At 41.6% G+C, this 20,403-nt stretch overlaps 1 protein-coding gene across 1 annotated transcript; it reads right to left on the bottom strand.

Annotated features, from left to right (window-relative positions):
* Nucleotides 1-236: 236 nt before the first annotated feature.
* On the bottom strand, nucleotides 237-15,098 carry yju2b (YJU2 splicing factor homolog B). Its single transcript, XM_003216395.4, has 10 exons — nucleotides 14,992-15,098; nucleotides 11,768-11,808; nucleotides 10,695-10,748; nucleotides 9,359-9,441; nucleotides 8,866-8,921; nucleotides 7,945-8,005; nucleotides 5,831-5,973; nucleotides 5,562-5,734; nucleotides 3,159-3,297; nucleotides 237-889 (listed from the first exon to the last, which is right to left on the bottom strand). Exons 2-10 carry the CDS (start codon nucleotides 11,768-11,770, stop codon nucleotides 480-482), a joined length of 1,122 nt encoding a protein of 373 aa, XP_003216443.1. The 5' UTR covers nucleotides 11,771-11,808; nucleotides 14,992-15,098; the 3' UTR covers nucleotides 237-479.
* Nucleotides 15,099-20,403: the final 5,305 nt, after the last annotated feature.

The raw sequence follows: 20,403 nt of genomic DNA, 5'->3' as shown, positions 1-20,403 counted from the left end.
CTTTTTCCCTCCCCTCCTTTCTTCTTCCTTTCTTTCCTTTTTCCTTCTTTCCCCCCTTCCTTCTCTCTTCCTTTCCTTTCTTTTTCCACCCTTAAAATCCTGTTTTGTTCTGGTCCAGTATTGTTTGTAAAATGTGTGTCAATTTTTTTCTTGTCTGCAAGGATAATTGAAGATCTCTGCCTGTACGTAGTATTTGTGTGAAGCAGTCAAGCTCTTATTAAGAACACACTAAGCAGTTCTGTGGGGATAGTGCTTTCATTTATTGGAAGAGTTCATGTTTAAATAACCAGGAAGTCAGTTCCATACAGCCCAAGAAGAGGCAGGAGAATGTAACTCCTGAGCAGCATGCAAATATATTTTCAATCTCTCTATGATACTTTCCCATACATACACACACACACACACACACACACAGTCTCGCTTTGTAGTCATTGAGCTTTTATACTTCAGTCTTTTGTTTGCTCTAGTCAGGCCTCTGTTCATAGTTCAGCTTCTGGATCAGATGCAGAGTCTGAATAATCTGCAACTAAGGAGGCAGCCAAATTTGATGGAGGGATTCCTTCAGCTTTTTGGGAACCCCCCTCGGGCCCCACGGAAGAGTCAAGGGACACGCCATGTGTGTGACTGTCCTGGTCTTGCCTGCAAACGTGGGCCGTGAGATTGGAAGCCTCATTCTCCTCCTCCATGTCAGACTGTTCCTTCTCCCTCGATTTTCGACGCACAACGCCCAGGCTGTTCATAGCTACTGGTGACTTGCCAGCCGTTGATTTCCCAGCAAAGGCCAGCCTTTTCACAGTGTCACTGGCTTTAGTGTTTGAAGGCTGGCTGGGTGAAAACCATGGGCGGTCAGCAATCTCACTTCGCTTTTGCTTCTGTTTGTCTTCATAAGCTGGAAGGAGAGACGGGAGTGAGTTATCATCAATAAAGGCAAAACTTATACTGTCCAAAACACGTTTTGGTGCCTCAAATGTTAGTCATTTCTGAGTATATTTGACCTGCCAATTCCAAAAGTTGTACCAGTCTCCCTGGTTTTTGAGATGCAGAACATATACCATCTACCATGCTTCGTCTGCTCATCCATAGAAAACCATGATAACCATATTTAAGAAACTAGAGCGTATGCAGTCTATTCAATACAATCTTCTGAATCAGTGTCCCATAGTAAAGGTAAAGGTTTTCCCCTGACGTTAAGTCCAGTCGTGACCGACTCTGGGGGTTGGTGCTCATCTCCATTTCTAAGCCGAAGAGCCGGAGTTGTCCGTAGACACCTCCAAGGTCATGTGGCCAGCATGACTGCATGGAGCGCCGTTACCTTCCTGCCGGAGTGGTACCTATTGATCTACTCACATTTGCATGTTTTCGAACTGCTAGGTTGGCAGGAGCTGGGGCTAACAGCGGGCGCTAATTCCGCTCCCAGGATTTGGACCTGGGACCTTTCGGTCTGCGTCCCATATAACCCCAGAAACAGGCCTAAAAACCAAGTAACCAAGACTCTTTTTGACTGGGGTTGTCAATGAAGACAATTGTGTTATGTGTTGCATTTATATCGTGACTCACCTCCTATGAGGTCAATGTGGCATACACAGGTCTTCTCCATGCTACTTTATTTTTAACAGACCTGCAAGTTATGCCAGGCAGAGGCCCCTTCCACACAGCCATATAACCCAGAATATCAAGGCCGATAATCCACAATATCGGAGACCCCGTGGCCTAGTGGATTAAAGCTTTGTGACTTCAAGGTTGGGTTGCTGACCTGAAGGCTGCCAGGTTCGAATCCCACCCAGGGAAAGCGCAGATGAGTTCGCTCTATCAGCTCCAGCTCCATGCGGGGACATGAGAGAAGCCTCCCACAAGGATGGTAAAACATCAAAACATCCGGGCGTCCCCTGGGCAACGTCCTTGCAGACGGCCAATTCTCTCACACCAGAAGCAACTCAGGTTGCTCCTGACACGGAAAAAAAAAATCCACAATATATGCTTGTAACTGGATTATCTGAGGCCCTTTCCACACAGCTGTATAAAATCCACATTGAAATGGATTATATGGCAGTGTGGACTCAGATAATCCAGTTCAAAACAGAAATTGTGGATTATCTGCCTTGATATTCTGGGTTACATGACTTTGTGGAAGGGCCCAGAGAAAGTGCAAATAGTCCAGGAAGTTTTATAATTCACTGGGAAATCTATGTCTCGCCAATCAGAAACATGGGGTGTTTTCCAATATTTTTCAGTGAAAATTTATTTACTCCTATATTTGTCCATCATTGTTGAGGTGGGAGCACTGCTATCAATCATATTAGATCAACTAAATATAGGGCACTTCCACACAGCAAATATAACCCATAATATCAAGGCAGGAAATCCCACAATATCTTCTTTGAACTGGGTTATCTGAGTCCACACTGCCCTATATTCCAGTTCAAAGCAGATAATGTGGGATTTTATTCAGTGTGTGGAAGGGGCCATAGAATACAGTATGAAGTTTTAGTGATTCTTAAAGGAATCAAGCTTTGACAAATCCTAACACAGAAGAAAGACTAACAAATGCAAATGATACTAAAGCTGGATCTACACTGTCCTATATCCCAGGATCTGATCCCAGATTATCTGCTTTATATTCGTCTACACTGACAGATAATCTAGGATAGTGGTTCTCAGTCTGTGCATCCCCAGGTGTTTTGGCCTACAACTCCCAGAAATCCCAGCAATGTTGTAAGCAGAAACACATCCAGGCATCCCCTGGGCAACATCTTAGTAGACAGCCAATTCTCTCATACCAGAAGCAACTTGCAGTATGTACTCAAGTCGCTTCTGACACGATAAAAAAGCAAAAGCTTTCTTCAGAAAGCAGCCTTTTCACAACTGACCAGAGGCCCTTTCACACTACACAATTACAGCACCATGATTCCACTTTACAACTTCCTATGGAATCCCGGGGCTTGCAGTTTGCTCAGACCCAAAGGAGATGCTTGCGAAATCAAAAGGCCACTCCCTACATGGCAAATCTCAGGATTCAATGGGGTGGAATCACAACAGCTAACAATGGAGTCATAGTACTACAATTATCAGCAGTATATTATCAACTGGAAAATTCTTATATCCTTGCACTTGCATCCTCTGCCCCGATGAAAAACCACAGCAGTTCAATTTCAACATACAGCCAAGGCTCTGATATTTAAGCAATGCTGCCAGATGCCGATCTTCATCAGACTCTCGTACAAGAGGGATGCACAGATTTGCTTTTTTCTGCAAGGCAAGGTCCTTCTTTTCCTCCTCTTGTAGGACCTTTTTCTCTTCCTATGGCAAAGGGAAAGGAGAAAATGAGATACATTCAAAATCTAGGACCACAGACTAAAGCTAACAGAGATTGAGAGGTGGCAGAGCAAAACACAGGATGAGGACTAACATGGTGAGAAGAAAACAAACCAGTAAGAAAGGGACAAATCTAATTTATTTGGAAAATTAATACCCTGGGAGCATTTTTATCCTACATAAAGCAGAAAGAATAATAATACTTATGACATTAGAAAGCTGAGCTTTAATTGGGTGGCTGTGAGTTTTCTGGGCTTTATGGCCATGTTCCAAAAGCATTCTCTCCTGACGTTTCGCCCACAGCTATGGCAGGCATCCTCAGAGGTTGTGAGGTCTGTTGGAAACTAGGCAAGTGGGGTTGATATATCTGTGGAATGTCCAGGGTGGGAGAAAGAAAGAGAAACATTTTAAAAGCTGTGATAACCGGAGAGGAGTTTATGGCATTTAGTAGATCACTAAAAAAATACATGTGTCTATTTGAGGCTAGTGTGGATGTTGCAACTGGCCAGCTTGATTAGCACTGAATAGCCTTGCAGCTTCAAAGCCTGGCTGATTCCTGCATCGACATTCCACAGATATATAAACATATCTTGAAACATCAGGAGAGAATGTTTCTGGAACATGGTCATACAGCCTGGAAAACTCACAGCAGCCCAGTGATTCTGGCTATGAAAGCCTTCGACAACACATTGAGCTTTATTATTTGATTTGTAAACGAAAGTTTAAATTTTAGTTAAGTAGTAATGAGGAGTTTACTGTAGTTTTTTTTACTGATGGTTGGGAAGTTAATTTGTTCATTTGTTTAGATGTGGGAGAATCTCGGGATAGGTTAGTGACCATATTCTCTGGGGTTCTGGTATTTGTTTCTTCTGTGCTTTCTTTTCTTTTTCTTATTATTGTAGTGTTTGTAGAAATTACTATACACAATCCAGATGTTGTAATATCAATTACAAAAAAAAACTTTCATAATGAAAAAGACCAAGATTTATTTATTTATTTGCCATATTTATATCCTGCCTTTCTCATCCCAAAGGGGGCTCAGGGCAGTGCACATAAAGGCACAATTAGATACTGTATAACACATATCCAACAAATAAAACATATATACAGTATTAAAACAACTGCTAAAACATTTCAACATTAAAATTATTGAAATCACAATCTATTATCATAATCCAAAAATAAATATAATGGCATCAATTTAAAGGTCAGTGAACTTTTATGGACCTCTTTAAGAATTATTTGCAGTGTAATGCTATAGATATTTCATGGGAAATAAGTCCTTCTGAACACAATTAAACTTCCTTCCTAGTAAGTGGGTATTGAACCTCAGGCTTAATTTACAAATTAATTAACTCACATTCAGACATTGCTCCAATTGGAGATCATTGTGCCAACAGAATAACCAGTGTTTTGCAGTTTACAATGATACGGTAGGAGAAATAGAGAAAAATAGCAAGTGAAGGAAAATAAGACCAAGACGGGGAGAAAGGAGATACCTATATAGAAAAAAAAATCTAAACATGGCTCACATTTCAAGATTGAGTTAAAAGTGGGTCTGGGGTCTGCAGAAAGTGATTACTACTGGATTAAAGGTAAAGGTTTCCCCTGATGTTAAGTCCAGTCATGTCTGACTCTGGGGGTTGGTGCTCATCTCCATTTCTAAGTTGAGCCGGCATTGTCCGTAGATGCCTCCAAGGTCATGTGGCCGGCATGACTGCATGGAGCACCGTTACCTTCCCGCCATATTGATCTACTCACAATGACATGTTTTCGAACTGCTAGGCTGGCAGAAGCTGGAGCTAACAGCGGCCGCTCCCACCACTCCCGGGGTTTGAACCTGGGACCTTTCGGTCTGCAAGTTCAGCAGCAAAGTGCTTTAACACACTTTGCCACTGGGGCTCCTTGGATTAATGAACTATAATTAATTAATTAGATCAGACAATTTTCCTGATATTTCTACAGCTTTGTAAAAGTAAGATAAAAAGTTTAAAGGTTATCAAGAACTGATAACTTTTCATTGTAAATATAAGGGATACTTATTCCTTATTTAAATGTAATCCATTATAATTCACGGACAATTAAGTACATCTTATTTAATGTTCTGACTGTCCTATTTTTGTTTTTAAATGCTTATTAATAGAAATGCACTTGTGCTTCTGTCCTGTTCTGCTTCATCCAGGCCTGTGAACCAATTTGTTCTAAAGCTGTGAAGAGAAATGATCCTTCCCTGCCTCCCACTGGCTTACCCTGAATTTTCGCCGAAGGAGGCTGTTGAGGGCAAAGTCATCCTTCCAAGCACTCTGGGCCTCCTGGATGTTCTGCAGCGTGGGGAGGGCTCGCTGGAGTTTGCTCTGATCCTTTGAGCCGTGTTCCAGCCGATACATGGCATCCGTCTCCAACTTCTGCTTCTCCTCATGAGCTGGGAGCAGACAAACACAGGCATGAGGCAGGCCAGGCCAAGCCAGATGAGCCCTCAAGGGCCCCAACAGAAGGATGGGTACTCCTCCCCTCTCACCTGTGGTCAGGATCTGCTCATTGGCTTCCCCATCCCAACGCTCTTCCTTGCGCCGTGCGCCACTGACAATGACATAGTCACAGCTGGCAGGGTCTGTCTGCATCTCAATGTGGTTGGGGCAAAGATGGCACTTCATACGGAACCTGCAAGGCAGAGGGTGACACAGAATGGCTGGAGGAACGCCATCCACTGTTGTGGCTATGAGTGGGCAGGCCAGGAAAGACACCCAGGGCCATATTGTAACAAAGGCTCTCAAACTTTGGGCTCCCAGAAGCCCCAACCACAATGGCCAAGGATAATAGGAGATGAAGTCCAAAAGGTATGGAAAGTCAAAGGCTGGGAAACAACACATCAAGGACCATGATGTATTGCTGTATCTTCCAGAGGAAACCAAGCTGTCCTCTAGGGGGGTTTATGTTTGCACAGCAGTTTGTGCTCTACAGGAGATGGGGACATTTTTGAGAATAGGGAGAATCTCATTGCCACTAGGTTTGGAGCTGCACCCTTTACAAAAGTCTGCAGAATCAGAGAATACAAAGCCTGTGTATACTAAATAATTGCTCAGTGAGCCCTGTGGGTGATTCTTTTACTGCCCTTGTATATTTTTAAACAGTTCTCCCCCAAACCACAAAAATTATAGTTGATGTTTATGTTATCTTTATTGGGCCCTGGTGGTACAGTAGGTTAAACTGCTGTTCTTGCTGACTGGAAGGTTGGTGATTCGAATCTGCAGGATGGGATGAGCTCCCGTTGTTAGCCCCAGCTTCTGCCAAACTAGCAGTTCAAAAACATGCAAATGTGAGTAGATCAATAGGTACCGCTTCAGTGGGAAGGTTACTGTGCTCCATGAGGTCATGCCGGCCACATGACCCAGGAGGTGAAATGGAGACCCGGCTCAGTGAGTGAGTGAGAGAGCGAGGGAGGGCAGGTGAGTAAGAGAGCAAGAGCAAGCTGCTCCCCACTGTGGCCAGAATCGAACATCCCCTCAGGAGAAGGTTAAATTGCCTTTGCGTTTGTGTCTGTCTTGGTTCTATGTGTATATGGGCATTGAATGTTTGCCCTATATGTATATAATGTGATCCGCCCCTAGTCCCCTTCGGGGTGAGAAGGGCGGAATATAAATACTGCAAATAAATAAATAAATAAACAAATAAACAAAGGTGCAACAGCGACAGGAGCAGGAGCCTGGACACCTCTTCCAGGCTCCTACTTCAGCCATTGCTGCCGCCTTTGTCACTCGCTCTCCCTCTCTCACTCACTCACTTGCCCTCGCTCTCTCGCTTAGTCACCAGGCTGGGTCCTGGAAGCGGTGAGTGAGCGAGGGAGGGCAGATGAGTGAGCAAGGGAGGGTGGCCCCAGCCTTGGATAATACGGAGTGTCGGATAAATGGAAGTTGGATAACCGAGACTCTACTGTATCTCCTGATACAATTTTTTAAGATCTTGAGGGGAACACTTGCTCTCTATCCTGCCACCATCACAGGTTCGCTTGGTGTGGACATGAGAGTCTTCTCAGTGGCTACTCCCACCCTCTGGCATGTCTTTTTGTGAGAGGCTATGCTGGCTCTCTCCCTGCTTCCCACTCGGGAATATAAAAAATAAAATGAATACTAGGACTATGTGTATTTTGTAGAGCTGCTAACAAAAAATTGGCATTGCATTTAGAGGACAGCATGGTGTACCAGTCAACTACTACAGTTTTTATGGTTTGAAAACACAATTGGGCACAGATAGATTTTAGAGGGCAGGAGATTCAATAGTCATTGAGGGATGATACTTTTTTCCAAGCTCATAGAGCTGGACATACACACTATATTCAAATGTATACAGAGTTACATTTGTTTGCCTGGAAATGTGGGCAAAAATTACATATAGGCTGGCTAGCTGCTGTCTCCTATGATGATGATGATGGTAATTATTATTATTTATATATACCCCACTTTATCTCCCTAAAGAGGACTCAAAGTGATAGTATAGAATTTTAAATATACAAATATATAAACATTAAAAACCGAATTAAACAAAAACAGCACTAAAATATTCAGTTAAAATCCATCCTCTTGCCAGCCTCCAACAATTGCCCAGCGCAAAAGCACCACTAAAGACAATACAAACCTGTAGATGGGGGTTGTGTAATAATTGCCAACTTTCTTCTTCTCTGCGTTGTAGCGAACACCTGTGGCAAAGAGAGTGAAGAAGGACATTCCATTTATGTACATACCTTCAACAGTTTTCCTGATCACAGTCCTCTCCCTGGAATCTGATAACTACCAGACATGATCATTTTATTTATTTTAAGTATACACAATATAATCAATTTTCAATACACTTTACCAAACACTATGTAACAAAATTTGGAAAAAAAATCTGTTCCTGGTTTGAAAGTGTTATTTCCTGTTTAATTGTGCAGAACTTACTTTGAAAATAGTTCTTATAATTTGGAAACTTCGTTTTCATGATTGCTACAAACTATGTTGAATTAGTTGAGACTTCATGAAATATTAATTGAATAACTATAGCAAAATGTGCTGCAGGATGTCCCACAAAAACAAAGGTTTTGCAATTTAATAAATATTTTCCACGTTTTGATGATATAACCAATTAGGAAACAACATTTATAACCAAGGAACAAAAATCATGTTACATAGTGAAATTGTCAAAAAGCTAAAGGTTCTCATTCCCACTCCCTCTCAATCTTCCCAGAGTTCCTAAAGCCCATTCTTCTTGTTTCCATGAGCTACATTTGCCTCTATGTTATTACTGAGTGTAAAATGCATGTCTTCCTTCTCACGTTTCTTCCCAATCCAGCTCAAGGTGCCAAGTATTTGAGCAGTAGGTGATTATGTCCAACACTAGAAAACTACATGCAAAAGGTGAGATTTAGGATATTGGGTAGACCAGCAGCATTCTTTTTTCCACATTATGAATTTAGACTCACTCTGTATCACCCACCCCTCATCTCTAAATCCTGCTAAATTCAAGTTCTTTTCACTGGCTACTTTGAAAGGTTGTTTGGAAGGTGCAACTCAGACTTACCCATGCCAATGTGGTTCTGGCAGCCATCACACCAGATGTTATAGGGCATTTCAAACCTTTAAAAAAAGGAGCCAAGGGAAGTTTACTACACACCATATAAACATCCAACAGCTTCAGTGGCTTTGAAGGTAAGCCTCATGTGATGCTTGCTCATAACCTGGTGAATCTAGAGCAAGTTCTGCTCTTATATGCAGGCCTCACAGATGCACCTTTCACACAGCTGAATAAAATCCCACATTTTCGGCTTTGAACTGGAATATATGGCAGCGTGGACTCAGATAACCCAGTTCAAAGCAGATCTTGTGGATTATCTGCCTTGATATTCTGAGTTATATGGCTGTGTGGAAAGGCCCAGAGAGAAAAGGTGGTTTTTCCAGTACTTCCTTGCTAAGACAACAGTGAGTTAAGACTTCCATGCTGTCATCACCAAGGAGTCTATCTTTGTCTCTTTTAAGTGGCAAGCATGCAAAAGATGATTTTTAGGTGTCCTTACCTGATGATGAGGATGCCCTGGGAGAGCTTACGTGCTCTTTCCCGCAATGGGTGGCTGTTGCGGTACTTATTAAGGGAGCCATGCTGCAAAAGGAAAGAGAAGGAAGGTGCTCAACTGGAGATGAGGAAAGTCAAACACCCAAACCCACACTTTTGCGACCTTAAAAAGCCCTCTGAGCACTGCAATTTTCAAATAATAATTTAAAATGTAATTTTGGAGAAATTGCATTTGAAACCTATACCAAAAGGCAGTTTGTCCTCCCAAAACCCTCATCCCCCCAAAACTGTTTCACTGACCACATATTAACAATATGTTGGCAGCGGCGGCGGGGAGGCATGAAAAGTGGAAAAAGTCCACAACCTATCAAACAAGCAAGACTCCAACTTTATTCATGTGCTTCCCATTTTAAACACATTTAAAATGCAATAGCAGAGCTGTTCTTGAGGGATAGAGATTTCTATCATAGACTTCTCACCATCATTGCAAGGAAATGGAAACATTGATTTGAGAGGGGAGTTGCTTTGAGAACACTCTGGAAACATATGGCACCCAGATACTGTTCACACAATCAGTTATTGTGGGATAAAACCTCCTAAAGTTACATCCACAATGGATTTCTCAGGACCCATCTACACTGCCATATAATCCAGTTTCTGAATCCAAATTATCTGTTTTGATCTGGATTATATGACAGTGTAGAGTCATGTAATCCAGTTCAAAGCAGATAATCTGGATTCAGAAACTCTATTATATGGAAGTGTAGCCTCAGAGTGAAGGAAAAGAATCTGCCCCTGGCAAAGGGGGGGCCTTGACACATTCACCTTTCAACTCCTCAATGAGCATGCCAATAGACAGAAGGCTATTTCCAGAAACCGGTAACACTGACAGTTCTAAAGAGACACAGGGTGACTTCTGGGTTCTCAACCAAGAGTGAAACATTCTAGGATATTTTCCCTTCTGTGTCTCTGCCTTAGTGAACTTAAGATAACAAGTCGGAACTCAGTTCAACATCAGAGTAGCATATGCAAGGGATGAAGAACTCGTTCCCTTTCAGATTATCAAAACTTATTGTGCTCCATATCACATATTGGTGTATAACCCCATTGCTGGCCATGCTAAGTGAGGCTTGTGATAGAGGCAAAAAAAAATTCTGGAGGTGCCAAACTTTCCTCTATCCATAATGCAAACAAATATAGAAAGGGAAAAATATACCTTCTAGACCTGCTTTTAGTTGAACCCAAGAAAACCCCATCTCATAATTAGGAAAGTGTCCCTGACATACTAAACAAATTCATAAAGCACAGAGCTGATATGAAATGTCTGGATTCTCTCTTACCTTGGCAGGATCAAAATCAGGTGGATAATACTTATTGACTCCTTTTCTTTCCCCCTGTAAGTCAACAAAGAAAACATTAGCGTTCTGTTCCTCACTCTTATCTTTGATCTTATCTCAGGCAATTCAAAATGCATGAACGCACTACAATAATCAGCAGGTCTTTAGATTGGAAAAATAGAGGAACTGTGAAGAAGATTCCTAGTGGCTATACTGGTTGGGAGACTCTGGAAACAGTAGTCAAAAATGGAATTTGCCCAAGTTCTAGTCAAATAAGTCCAAACAGCAACCCTTTGTTCCATCTCTATGGCCTAGTTCAAGCAGTCACATTACAAATTATAACAAAATTTGAAAAAAAAATCTGTTTCTGGTTTGAAAGTGCTATTCCTGTTTAATTGTGTGGTCCTTACTTTGAAAGTAGTTGTTATACTTCAGAAACTTCATTTTTCTGGCTGCGACAAACTATGTTGAATTGGTTGAGATTCAATGAGATATTCATTGAAAAACTATAACAAAATGTGCTGCAGGATGTTCTGCAAAAACAAAGTTTTTGCAGTTTAATATACTTTTTCAAAGTTTTTATGATAGAACCAGTTAGGAAATGACATTTATAACCCAGGAACAAAAATCGTATTACATAGTGTTATTCAAGCAATAGAGGTAGATCAAACCTAAACAACCATACAAGTTTTCATTTGGTAATAGTATCTTGGGAAAGAGAGGTCAAGTCCAGCCAAAGAGTGAATGTGTGTGTGCAATTTAAAAAGGCAACACCTGTGTGGGAATTGGGGGACTTGTGTGCATTGTGACTGCACAAATCCTGATGGCTACACATTGCATAAAAGCACTGGTTCAGGCAAAAATGCCTCCAGAGAAGTAACACTTTCTACTAAAGATTAAGCAATTGTTCACAGTCATGGACTGCACTGAGATATCTGTCTGCTTCCTTGACATGAAGGTCACTAAGAGTGAGGATGAGAACAGGCCTTGAGTGGCCATGGCATGTTTACAGTATGTGTGTGCAACAACACACAATCCTCTGATTGTGGTGGTGTTATAAGACAATATTCACTCACCATGGTGAAGGAGGTCTAGACGAGCAACTGGAACAAGCAGCCTAAGAGAGGAATAGGAGAGATGTGTTTCTAACAAGCGTTTTGGGAGAGTTTGAAAGAGTAGACAGCCAATCCCACCATCAGAATCTGCTTTTTTAAAATATAGATTTTTCCAGCAAAATCATTGTATAATCTGTAAAGTCAATATTTTAAAACTCATGACTTATACTATCTATAAACCCATTAATAGATATGATAGCCATGTATAAATATGTAGAAGGATGTCATAAGGAAGAGGGAGCAGGCTTGTTTTTTGCTGCCCTGGAGACTAGGACTCGGAGCAATGGGTTCAAATGACAGGAAAGGAGATTTCACCTGAAGAACTCCCTGGCCGTAAGAACTGTTAAACAGATGAACTCTCTGCCTCAGAGTGTGGTGGAAGCTCCTTCCTTGGGGGTTTTAAACAGACGCTGGATAACCATCTGTTGGTGCTGCTTTGATTGTGATTTTCCTACATGGCAGGGGGTTAGACTACATGATCCATGTGATTTCTTCCAACTCTTTGATCAATGAAAACTAACTTCCCTCTTCCCCGAAAACTAAAATCATAAAATTAAAAAAGTTAAGACTTCCCCTTCCTCTCTTAAATGCAAAGAAAATAGTATTATCATCCTGCTAACTTTGTATCATAAACAGCTGCTTTATTCTACTTTGATATTGTAATATTTTATTTAATCTTTAAAAGCCGCAAGCATTTTATATTTATTTATTTATTTATTTATTTATTTCCCTTTTTTCCTCCAGGGACGTGACTCAAAGCGGCTTACAACATATAAAATCAGCAACATAGAAATACAATCACAAGACATGAGATATATAAAATTTGCCAGTTATCCTCCTACCCCCATTTTTGTGCATAAAGTAATCTTGCTGCTATTATCATATAGCACGATAACTAGAAATCAATGTTGTTGTTTTTCATTTGGAAGTCCTAACAGAAACAAAGTTTAATCTTGCTGAGTTTGGATTTTAAAGGCCAAATTCTGTATCCGTCTCCAAGAATCTGATGCTGATGCCTGACTGTCCACACAGTGTGCAGCTGGCCCTCCACATAGGCGGGCTTAACTTTTGTGGATTTTATTATTGTTGACATATTCTTTCTAGGGATCTGTAGGTCCTCCAGCACAATTCTCTGCCCAATGCTATGGAGTCATGGGAGTTGTAGCTTGACAATGTATTTCGCCTTCTCTGCTGATGCTTCCCCAAACTACAGCCCCTAGATCCTTCACATTAAGCTGCTGCAGTTAAAGTGATACCAAACTGTTTTCATTCTGCAGTGGAGACGGAGGTCTCTCATTCCTAGGTTCACTATCATAAGCCTGTTAACGAGAAGCCCTCTTTAGAGTGGGACTCTGAGAGTGGGACCCCTTCGACGCAGCTGAAAAAAATCCCACATTATATTCTTTGAACTGGGATATATGAAAGTGTGGACTCAGATAACCCAGTTCAAAGCGGATATTGTGGGATTTTCTGCCTTGATATTCTGCATCCACAACTCACTCTGTAAAGCTACATTGTTTACATGTTCTGATAACAAAACCTAAGTTATTGTCAAAACTAACAGCTAATCAGGTCATTTTCTTTCACAAATACACATGTAGAGGGTTTCCAGTCTTTTAGATATGCCACTGATTATTTTTCTCTGATCAAGCCTTATAGTTTTATCAATTTCTGAAAAACCATCTTTATGCACTCTATGTCTTTATAGCAACTATGTCTTGTTGCTATGGAAAAATACAATTGGGTTCGGTTCAATGACCCCTCTGTTGATACCAAAATCTATGGAGTAAATTATGTCTAGCGGCATGATAAAATGGGGTTCCTTATAGAAAATGGCAAAATGCAGGTTTGCTTTTTGGAATTGGGGTGAGTAGGTATTTTCATGCTGTGGATGGTAGAAACTGGATACAGAGGGTTGATTTTAATATGCATGACCCACTCAAGTCAAGTCAAGCATTTTTCAGAAGTTTCCTCTTTTCCCCCAACCTTCACTTTAGTGTTGTTGAAGGCTTTTATGGCTGGAATCACAGGGTTGTTGTGTATGTTTGGGCTGTATGGCCATGTTTCAGAAGCATTCTCTCCTGACGTTTCGCCCACATCTATGGCAGGCATCCTCAGAGATTTCAAAGTTGTTTTTTTTCATGTCAGGAGCAACCGGAGTTGCTTCTGAAGTGAGAGAATTGGCCGTCTGCAAGGACGTTGCCCAGGGGACGCACGGATGTTTTGATGTTTTACCATCCTTTTGGGAGGCTTCTCTCATGTCCCCGGCATGGAGCTGGAGCTGATAGAAGGAGCTCTTCCATGCTCTCCCCGGGTGGGTTTCGAACCTGGCAGCTTACAGGTCAGCAACCCAACCTTCAAGTCACGAGGCTTTTATCCCCTAGACCACCGGAGGCTCTTATACATTTCAAAGTGATCTATGTAGAAATTTGCTATGACCGGGTTGAGAGGGCTCACAACCTTTGAGGATGCCTGTCATAGATGTGGGCAAAACGTCAGGAGAGAATGCTTCTGGAACATGGCCATACAGCCCAAAAACACACACAACAACCCTTCCCTTTAGTGGCAAAGGAACCTAAACATGGGCTGGGGGGATAACCTTGTGTTACTTTGTTAGACATAAGTGTTATTGTAAAACTGCTAGTCTTAAAGGTGTAATTTCTTGTTTTTTGAATACTGAGGCCGCTTCCACACAGCTGAATAAAATCCCACGTTATCTGCTCTGAACTGGATTATATGACAGTGTGGACTCAGATAAGCCAGTTCAAAGCAGATATTGTGGGATTTTCTGCCTTGACGTTCTGGGTTAGATGGCTGTGTGGAAGGGCCCTGGGAGACTCCCTCTGCCTTCAGTGTCTCCTTATCTAAAGGCCCTTCCACACAGCCATATAACCCAGAAACTAATGGCAGAAAATCCCACAGTATCTGCTTTGAACTAGGTTATCTATGTCCACACTGCCATATAGTCCAGTTCAAAGCAGATATTGTGGGATTTCCTGCCTTGATATTCTGGGTTAGATGGCTGTGTGGAAGGGCCCTGGGAGGCTCCCTCTTCCTTCACTGTTTCCATATCTAAGACACCCAAGATCTCTCTTGAGTGGGGGACATTGGGCCATATAGGCGATCTCCATGGCAACCGAGAACCCTCCCCCACCCGAAGACGGCAAAGCGACGCTCCGACTGACCTCTCCACCCAACGTCCGCTCTTCTTGCCTCAGTCTCTTCCTCTTGGGCTACGTCATCCCGACGGCGGCCAATCAGTGAGAACCCTCGTCGCGTGACGTTGAGCTCACGTGACGCCCGGTGGGCGTGGCTAATCAACAGGGCAGGCCTAGGAAAGGACTCATTCTTCCTTTGACTGAAAGGTAGTGTGATTTTGTATGGAGGTAAAAACCAGAACATTGGCCAGAAGGTTTCCAGCTGTAGAAGGAATCCACACTGTAGAATGAATGAAGTTTGACACCACTTTCATCACCATGACTCAAGGCTGTGGTGTCATGGGAGCAGGCCCATAGCTGTGTTAAAACAGTGGATGTGGCTCTTAATGACATGCTGCATTATCACAGGATGTCTATGCTCCACACCACTGGAGAAATTATACAGCTTTGCCGGCATTGCACCACCGGGAAGTAGCAGCCAATAATGAAAGGACCAAGGCATTGACATCTCCATCCCATTCTGTTTGGGTATCAACCAGCACATCGACGCCTTAAATCAAGAAATAGTTTTCTAAGATCTTTAGAGATGCTCGCAGGAACACCTCAGCAAGCAAGAGTCCAAAAGTGGCAGGCTAAAACCCAGAACCTCAATCAGTGGCTGATTCCGGATGAGAAACTCCTTCCTGGGCACACAGAAGACTGGGCGATTTGGAAGGTGCTGAACAGACTGTGCTCTGGCACCACAAGATGCAGAGCTAATCTTAAGAAATGAGACTACAAAGTGGAGTCTACGACATGCAAGTGTGAAGAGCAAACTATAGATCACTTACTACAATGCAGTCTGAGCCCTACCACATGCACAATGGAGGATCTTCCAACAGCGACACCAAAGGCATTCGCAGTGGCTGGCTTCTGGTCAAAGGAAATCTAGTATAATATCAAGTTTTAACTTTGTGGTTTATAAAAATACATTATGACTGTACCCTCAATTCGCTTTGACATGATTGACTTGGTAGGGGGATTTGGTTAACCAGTTAAAATCTATGATTAAGCTAGGTTGGGTTTTTTTTTTACCTAAACATTTTTGCAGATGGTTTAAACCCCTAACCCCCCCCCCCCCTTGACTATGGGCTTGCATGGGTCTAGCCCTCTCTCTTAAGGAGTGATGGTGCTTCCCCAAATAAATCCCATGATCTGGCTCTATGAAATAAGGAATGGAATTTAGACACAGCTTTTGACTTTGCTTTGTTAACATAGTATAACATATTATTATTGTTTTCATATGCCGGCCACATGACCTTGAAGGTGTCTATGGACAATGCCGGCTCTTCGGCTTAGAAATGGAGATGAGCACCAATCCCCAGAGTCGGACACGACTAGACTTAATGTCAAAGTAAAACCTTTACCTTTTTATGGTCTGCTTTATTGTTGAATGCTCTATTTTGTTTCTTCTGAATTGTTTTAGTCTTTTGTTGTATTTTATGGCATTGAATGTTTGCCTTTTATGTTGTGAACCACCCTGAGCCCCTATGGGGAAATAAGGTGGGATAGAAATAAAGCTTTACTTACTCACATAAGCCCAGAGTATGTTGTCACAGGCAGTTAAAGTTGTGTCAAACTTCATTCATTCTGCAGTGTAGATGCACCCCCATGTTGGTAAAAAAAATCAGGCCCCTTCCACACTGACCTATATCCCAGGATCTGATCCTAGATTATCTGATTTAAACTGGATTATATGAGTCTCCACTGTCAGATAATCTGGGATAAGAAGATAATCTGGGATCAGATCATGTAATATAGGGGCAGTGTGGAAGGGGCCTCTGTTGGTTTCAAAGGTGTTGCTAGATCTTTTCTCAATTATTTTAAGTTGGGTAAAGAAAGAGCTACATGCCAAGTTTGATCCAGATCTGTTGTCGAAGGCTTTCATGGCTGGGATAACAGGGTTGTTGTATGTTTTCTGGGCTGGCCATACAGCCCGGAAAACATACAACGCTTTGATCCAGATCCATGACACCTAGCCACAATCTGCTTCCTTTCCTTTCCCTCGGCTCTGAGCTGAAAGGTGGTTTTCCGAGTTCAAACCCCGGAATTATTTTAAATTAGGTAATGTATATACACATACATATATCTACACACACACACACACACATCTGGATAGCATAAGGAAGGATTAACACCCCTGTGGTGTTTATTTTGCTGCCTGTGCCTGTTCAGAAGATTTCGCCTCCCTTTCTGTCCAAGATGGTTGGCTTTTGAAAAATTTGGCTTGTAGAAACAAGAATTGGTGAAAAAATCTTTAGTGGAGACATCTTTTCCCCATGATAATAACTCTTCCAGGAGTGAATTTTCCTTCTGAAGGGTAGACTTCTCTCACTTCCTGTTGTCTCAGCCCCGTTCTTAACTATGAGTAGTTTGGAAGTTGGATGTTTGTAACTTGGGGACTGCCTTTACATGGACTTTTATGTAGAGAGAACATGTTTTGCATAGTTTTGTGCATGGAACAAAATTTGTGTACATTGAACCATCAGGAGGCAAAGGTTTCACTGTCTCCACTGCCTATATGAACACTTTAGAATTTTGGAATAGTGTAAGGAATGCACAGTCTGTACCAATATTAATATTGTTAAGGTAATTCATTAAAATGCATTCCTCATTGGAGACCAAACAGTTGGACTCTCTTGTGATACACACAGATGAAGGGCGATTTCAGTCTGACGTTCATGAGGTTAGTCTAGGATTGATCTCTGGCAAGAGACAGACTTCCGAGTATTTGCCTTCATAAAGAAATGCCACTTTTTTTTAAGGCTGCTAGTTTCTGAGCAGGTAGGCCCCTTAATAATACAGTTTTAAAAATTTAAAAATAGTATGCCATCAGATCCCTAACTCTTAATGTATATGTATAGGATTAGTAAATGTAAAGGTTTCCCCTGATGTTAAGTCTAGTCGTGTCCAACTCTGGGGGTTGGTGCTCATCTCCATTTCTAAGCCAAAGAGCCGGCAATGTCCGTAGACACCTCCAAGATCATGTGGCTGGCATGACTGCATGGAGCACCGTTACCTTCCCGCCAGAACAATACCTATTGATCTACCCACATTTGCATGTTTTCGAACTGCTAGGTTGGCAGAAGCTGGGCCTAACAGCAGGAGCTCACCCCGCTTTCTGGATTCGAACTGCCAACCTTTCAGTCAGCAAGTTCAGTAGCTCAGTGGTTTAACCCGCTGTGCCACCAGGGGGCCCATATAGGATGTATAGGATTACTAGATTGTTATCTAGAGGCCCATATTCAGTTGTTGCTGCTGTGTGCCTTCAAGTGGTTTCCAACTTATAGCAAACCTATCACAGGGTTTTCTTGGCAAGATTTGTTCAGAAGAGGTTTGCATTTGGCCTTTCTAAGAGGCTGAGAGAATGTGACTTGCCCACCATGGTCATCCAGTGTTATGGCTGAGAAAGGATATGAGCCCTGCTCTTCCAGAGTCCAATGTTCAAACTATACTGGCTCTCTAATTATTGTACATTATTTTATTATTATTATACATTGTTATCATGTATACCATACATTATAATCCCATTACATTTGGTAACTTGTGCTCCATATCAGATGGAGCACTAAAGTCTTGAAAGTACAATAGAGTCTCACTTATCCAACATAAACGGGCCGGCAGAATGTTGGATAACCAAAAAAGTTGAATAAGGTGGGTTTAAGGAAAAGCCTATTAAACATCAAATTATGTTATGATTTTACAAATTAAGCACCAAAAGATCATGTTTTACAACAAATCGACAGAAAAAGCAGTTCAATACATGGTAACGTTATGTAGTAATTACTGTATTTATGAACTTAGCACAAAAACATAGCAATGTATTGAAAGTATTGACTACAAAAACATTGACCCCTCGGGTGAGAAGGGCGGGGAATAAATGTTGTAAATAAATAAATAAAAGGCAGACCGTGTTGGATAATACAGAACGTTAGATGAGCGAATGTTGGATAAGTGAGACTCTACTGTATTTACAAGATACAAACATTATAAATGACTCCTTGAATTTTTATTAAATTTTTCCCCAAATACAATAACAATTATAAGTATTTAAAGAAAACAATAAAATGTGGGAAAGACAAAGAGATCAAGGATATAGAAATACAATCTGATGATGATGATAATTGTATTTCTAACTTGCCTATTCTCATGGGTCTTATTAGACTAATATAAAAGTGACTTCTTACTTTCTTTTTGGTAGTTATGCATCCATATGGTATAATCATACTTCTCTCTGTAAAGTTACATTGCTTTTATAGTTTTGTTTGTATCTGGAGCGACCTGAGAAACTGCAAGTTGCTTCTGGTGTGAGAGAACTGACCATCTGCAAGGGCGTTGTCCAGGGGACTCCCAGATGTTTGATGTTTTACCATCCTGTGGGAGGCTTCTCTCATGTCTCCGCATGGGGAGCTGGAGCTGACAGAGGGAGCTCATCCCGCTCTCCCTGGATTCGAACTGCCAACTTGTCAGTCAGCAGTCCTGCCAGAACAAGGGTTTAACTAATTGCATCACCAGGGGCTCCTAGCTACATTGTTTACATCTTCTGATAACAAAACCTAACATTGTCAAAACTAAGTTACTTAGGTCATTTTATTTCACAAATACACATGTAGAGGGTTTCTAATCTTTTAGAAATATCACTGATTATTTTTCTCTGACCAAGCCAGATAGTTTATCAATTTCTGAAAAACTGTCTTTGCGCACTCACCAGTCTTGTTGCTATGGAAAAATACAGTTGAGTTCGATTCAGTGGCCCCCCCATATTGAAATTTATGGAGTAGATTATGTCTAGCAGAATGATAAAACGGGATTCCTTATAGAAAATGGAAAATTAAGGTTTGCTTTTTGGAATTGGGGTGGGTGGTTATTTTCATGCTGTGGATGGTAGAAACTGGATACCTAGGGTTGATTCTAATATGCATGACCGACTCAAGTCAAAACAAAGAATTTCACAGAAGTTTCCCCTTTTCCCCCAACCCTCCCTTTAGTGGCAAAGAAGCCTAGAACATGGGCAGGAGGGACAGGCTTGTGTTACTTTGTTAGACATATGGGTTTTATTATAAAATTGCTAGTCTTAAAGGTGCCACTTCTTGTTCTTTGTATACTGAGACTCCTTCCACACAGCTGCATAAAATCCCACATTATCTACTTTGACCTGGGTTATATGGCAGTGTAGACTCAGATAACCCAGTTCAAAGCCAATATTGTAGATTATCTGCCTTGATATTCTGCGTTATATGGCTGTGTGGAAGGGCCCTGAAACACTGTACTAATTTAGCTATGCCTTAAGGAAGACCATGTCCTCTGGATTAAATTTCTAGTTTATTGTACCTATCTCTGTGGGCACTTGGGTTGTATGAAACATGCAATGACACGTCCAAAACCTTGTGTGGAAGATGG

Source organism: Anolis carolinensis, chromosome 2 (assembly GCF_035594765.1).
Source record: "Anolis carolinensis isolate JA03-04 chromosome 2, rAnoCar3.1.pri, whole genome shotgun sequence".
Lineage (NCBI taxonomy): Eukaryota > Metazoa > Chordata > Lepidosauria > Squamata > Dactyloidae > Anolis > Anolis carolinensis.
Note: the sequence above shows the minus strand (reverse complement) of the source record. Positions and strands in the feature narration are given on the sequence as shown.

What these genes read in the sequence shown, in the direction of transcription:
- yju2b (XM_003216395.4), bottom strand. An exon ending in CCAGAACCACATTGGCATGG is followed by an intron (nt 8,006 to 8,865) that starts GTAAGTCTGAGT and finishes TCTTTGCCACAG; the next exon opens with GTGTTCGCTACAACGCAGAG. An exon ending in TACACAACCCCCATCTACAG is followed by an intron (nt 5,974 to 7,944) that starts GTTTGTATTGTC and finishes TCTGCCTTGCAG; the next exon opens with GTTCCGTATGAAGTGCCATC.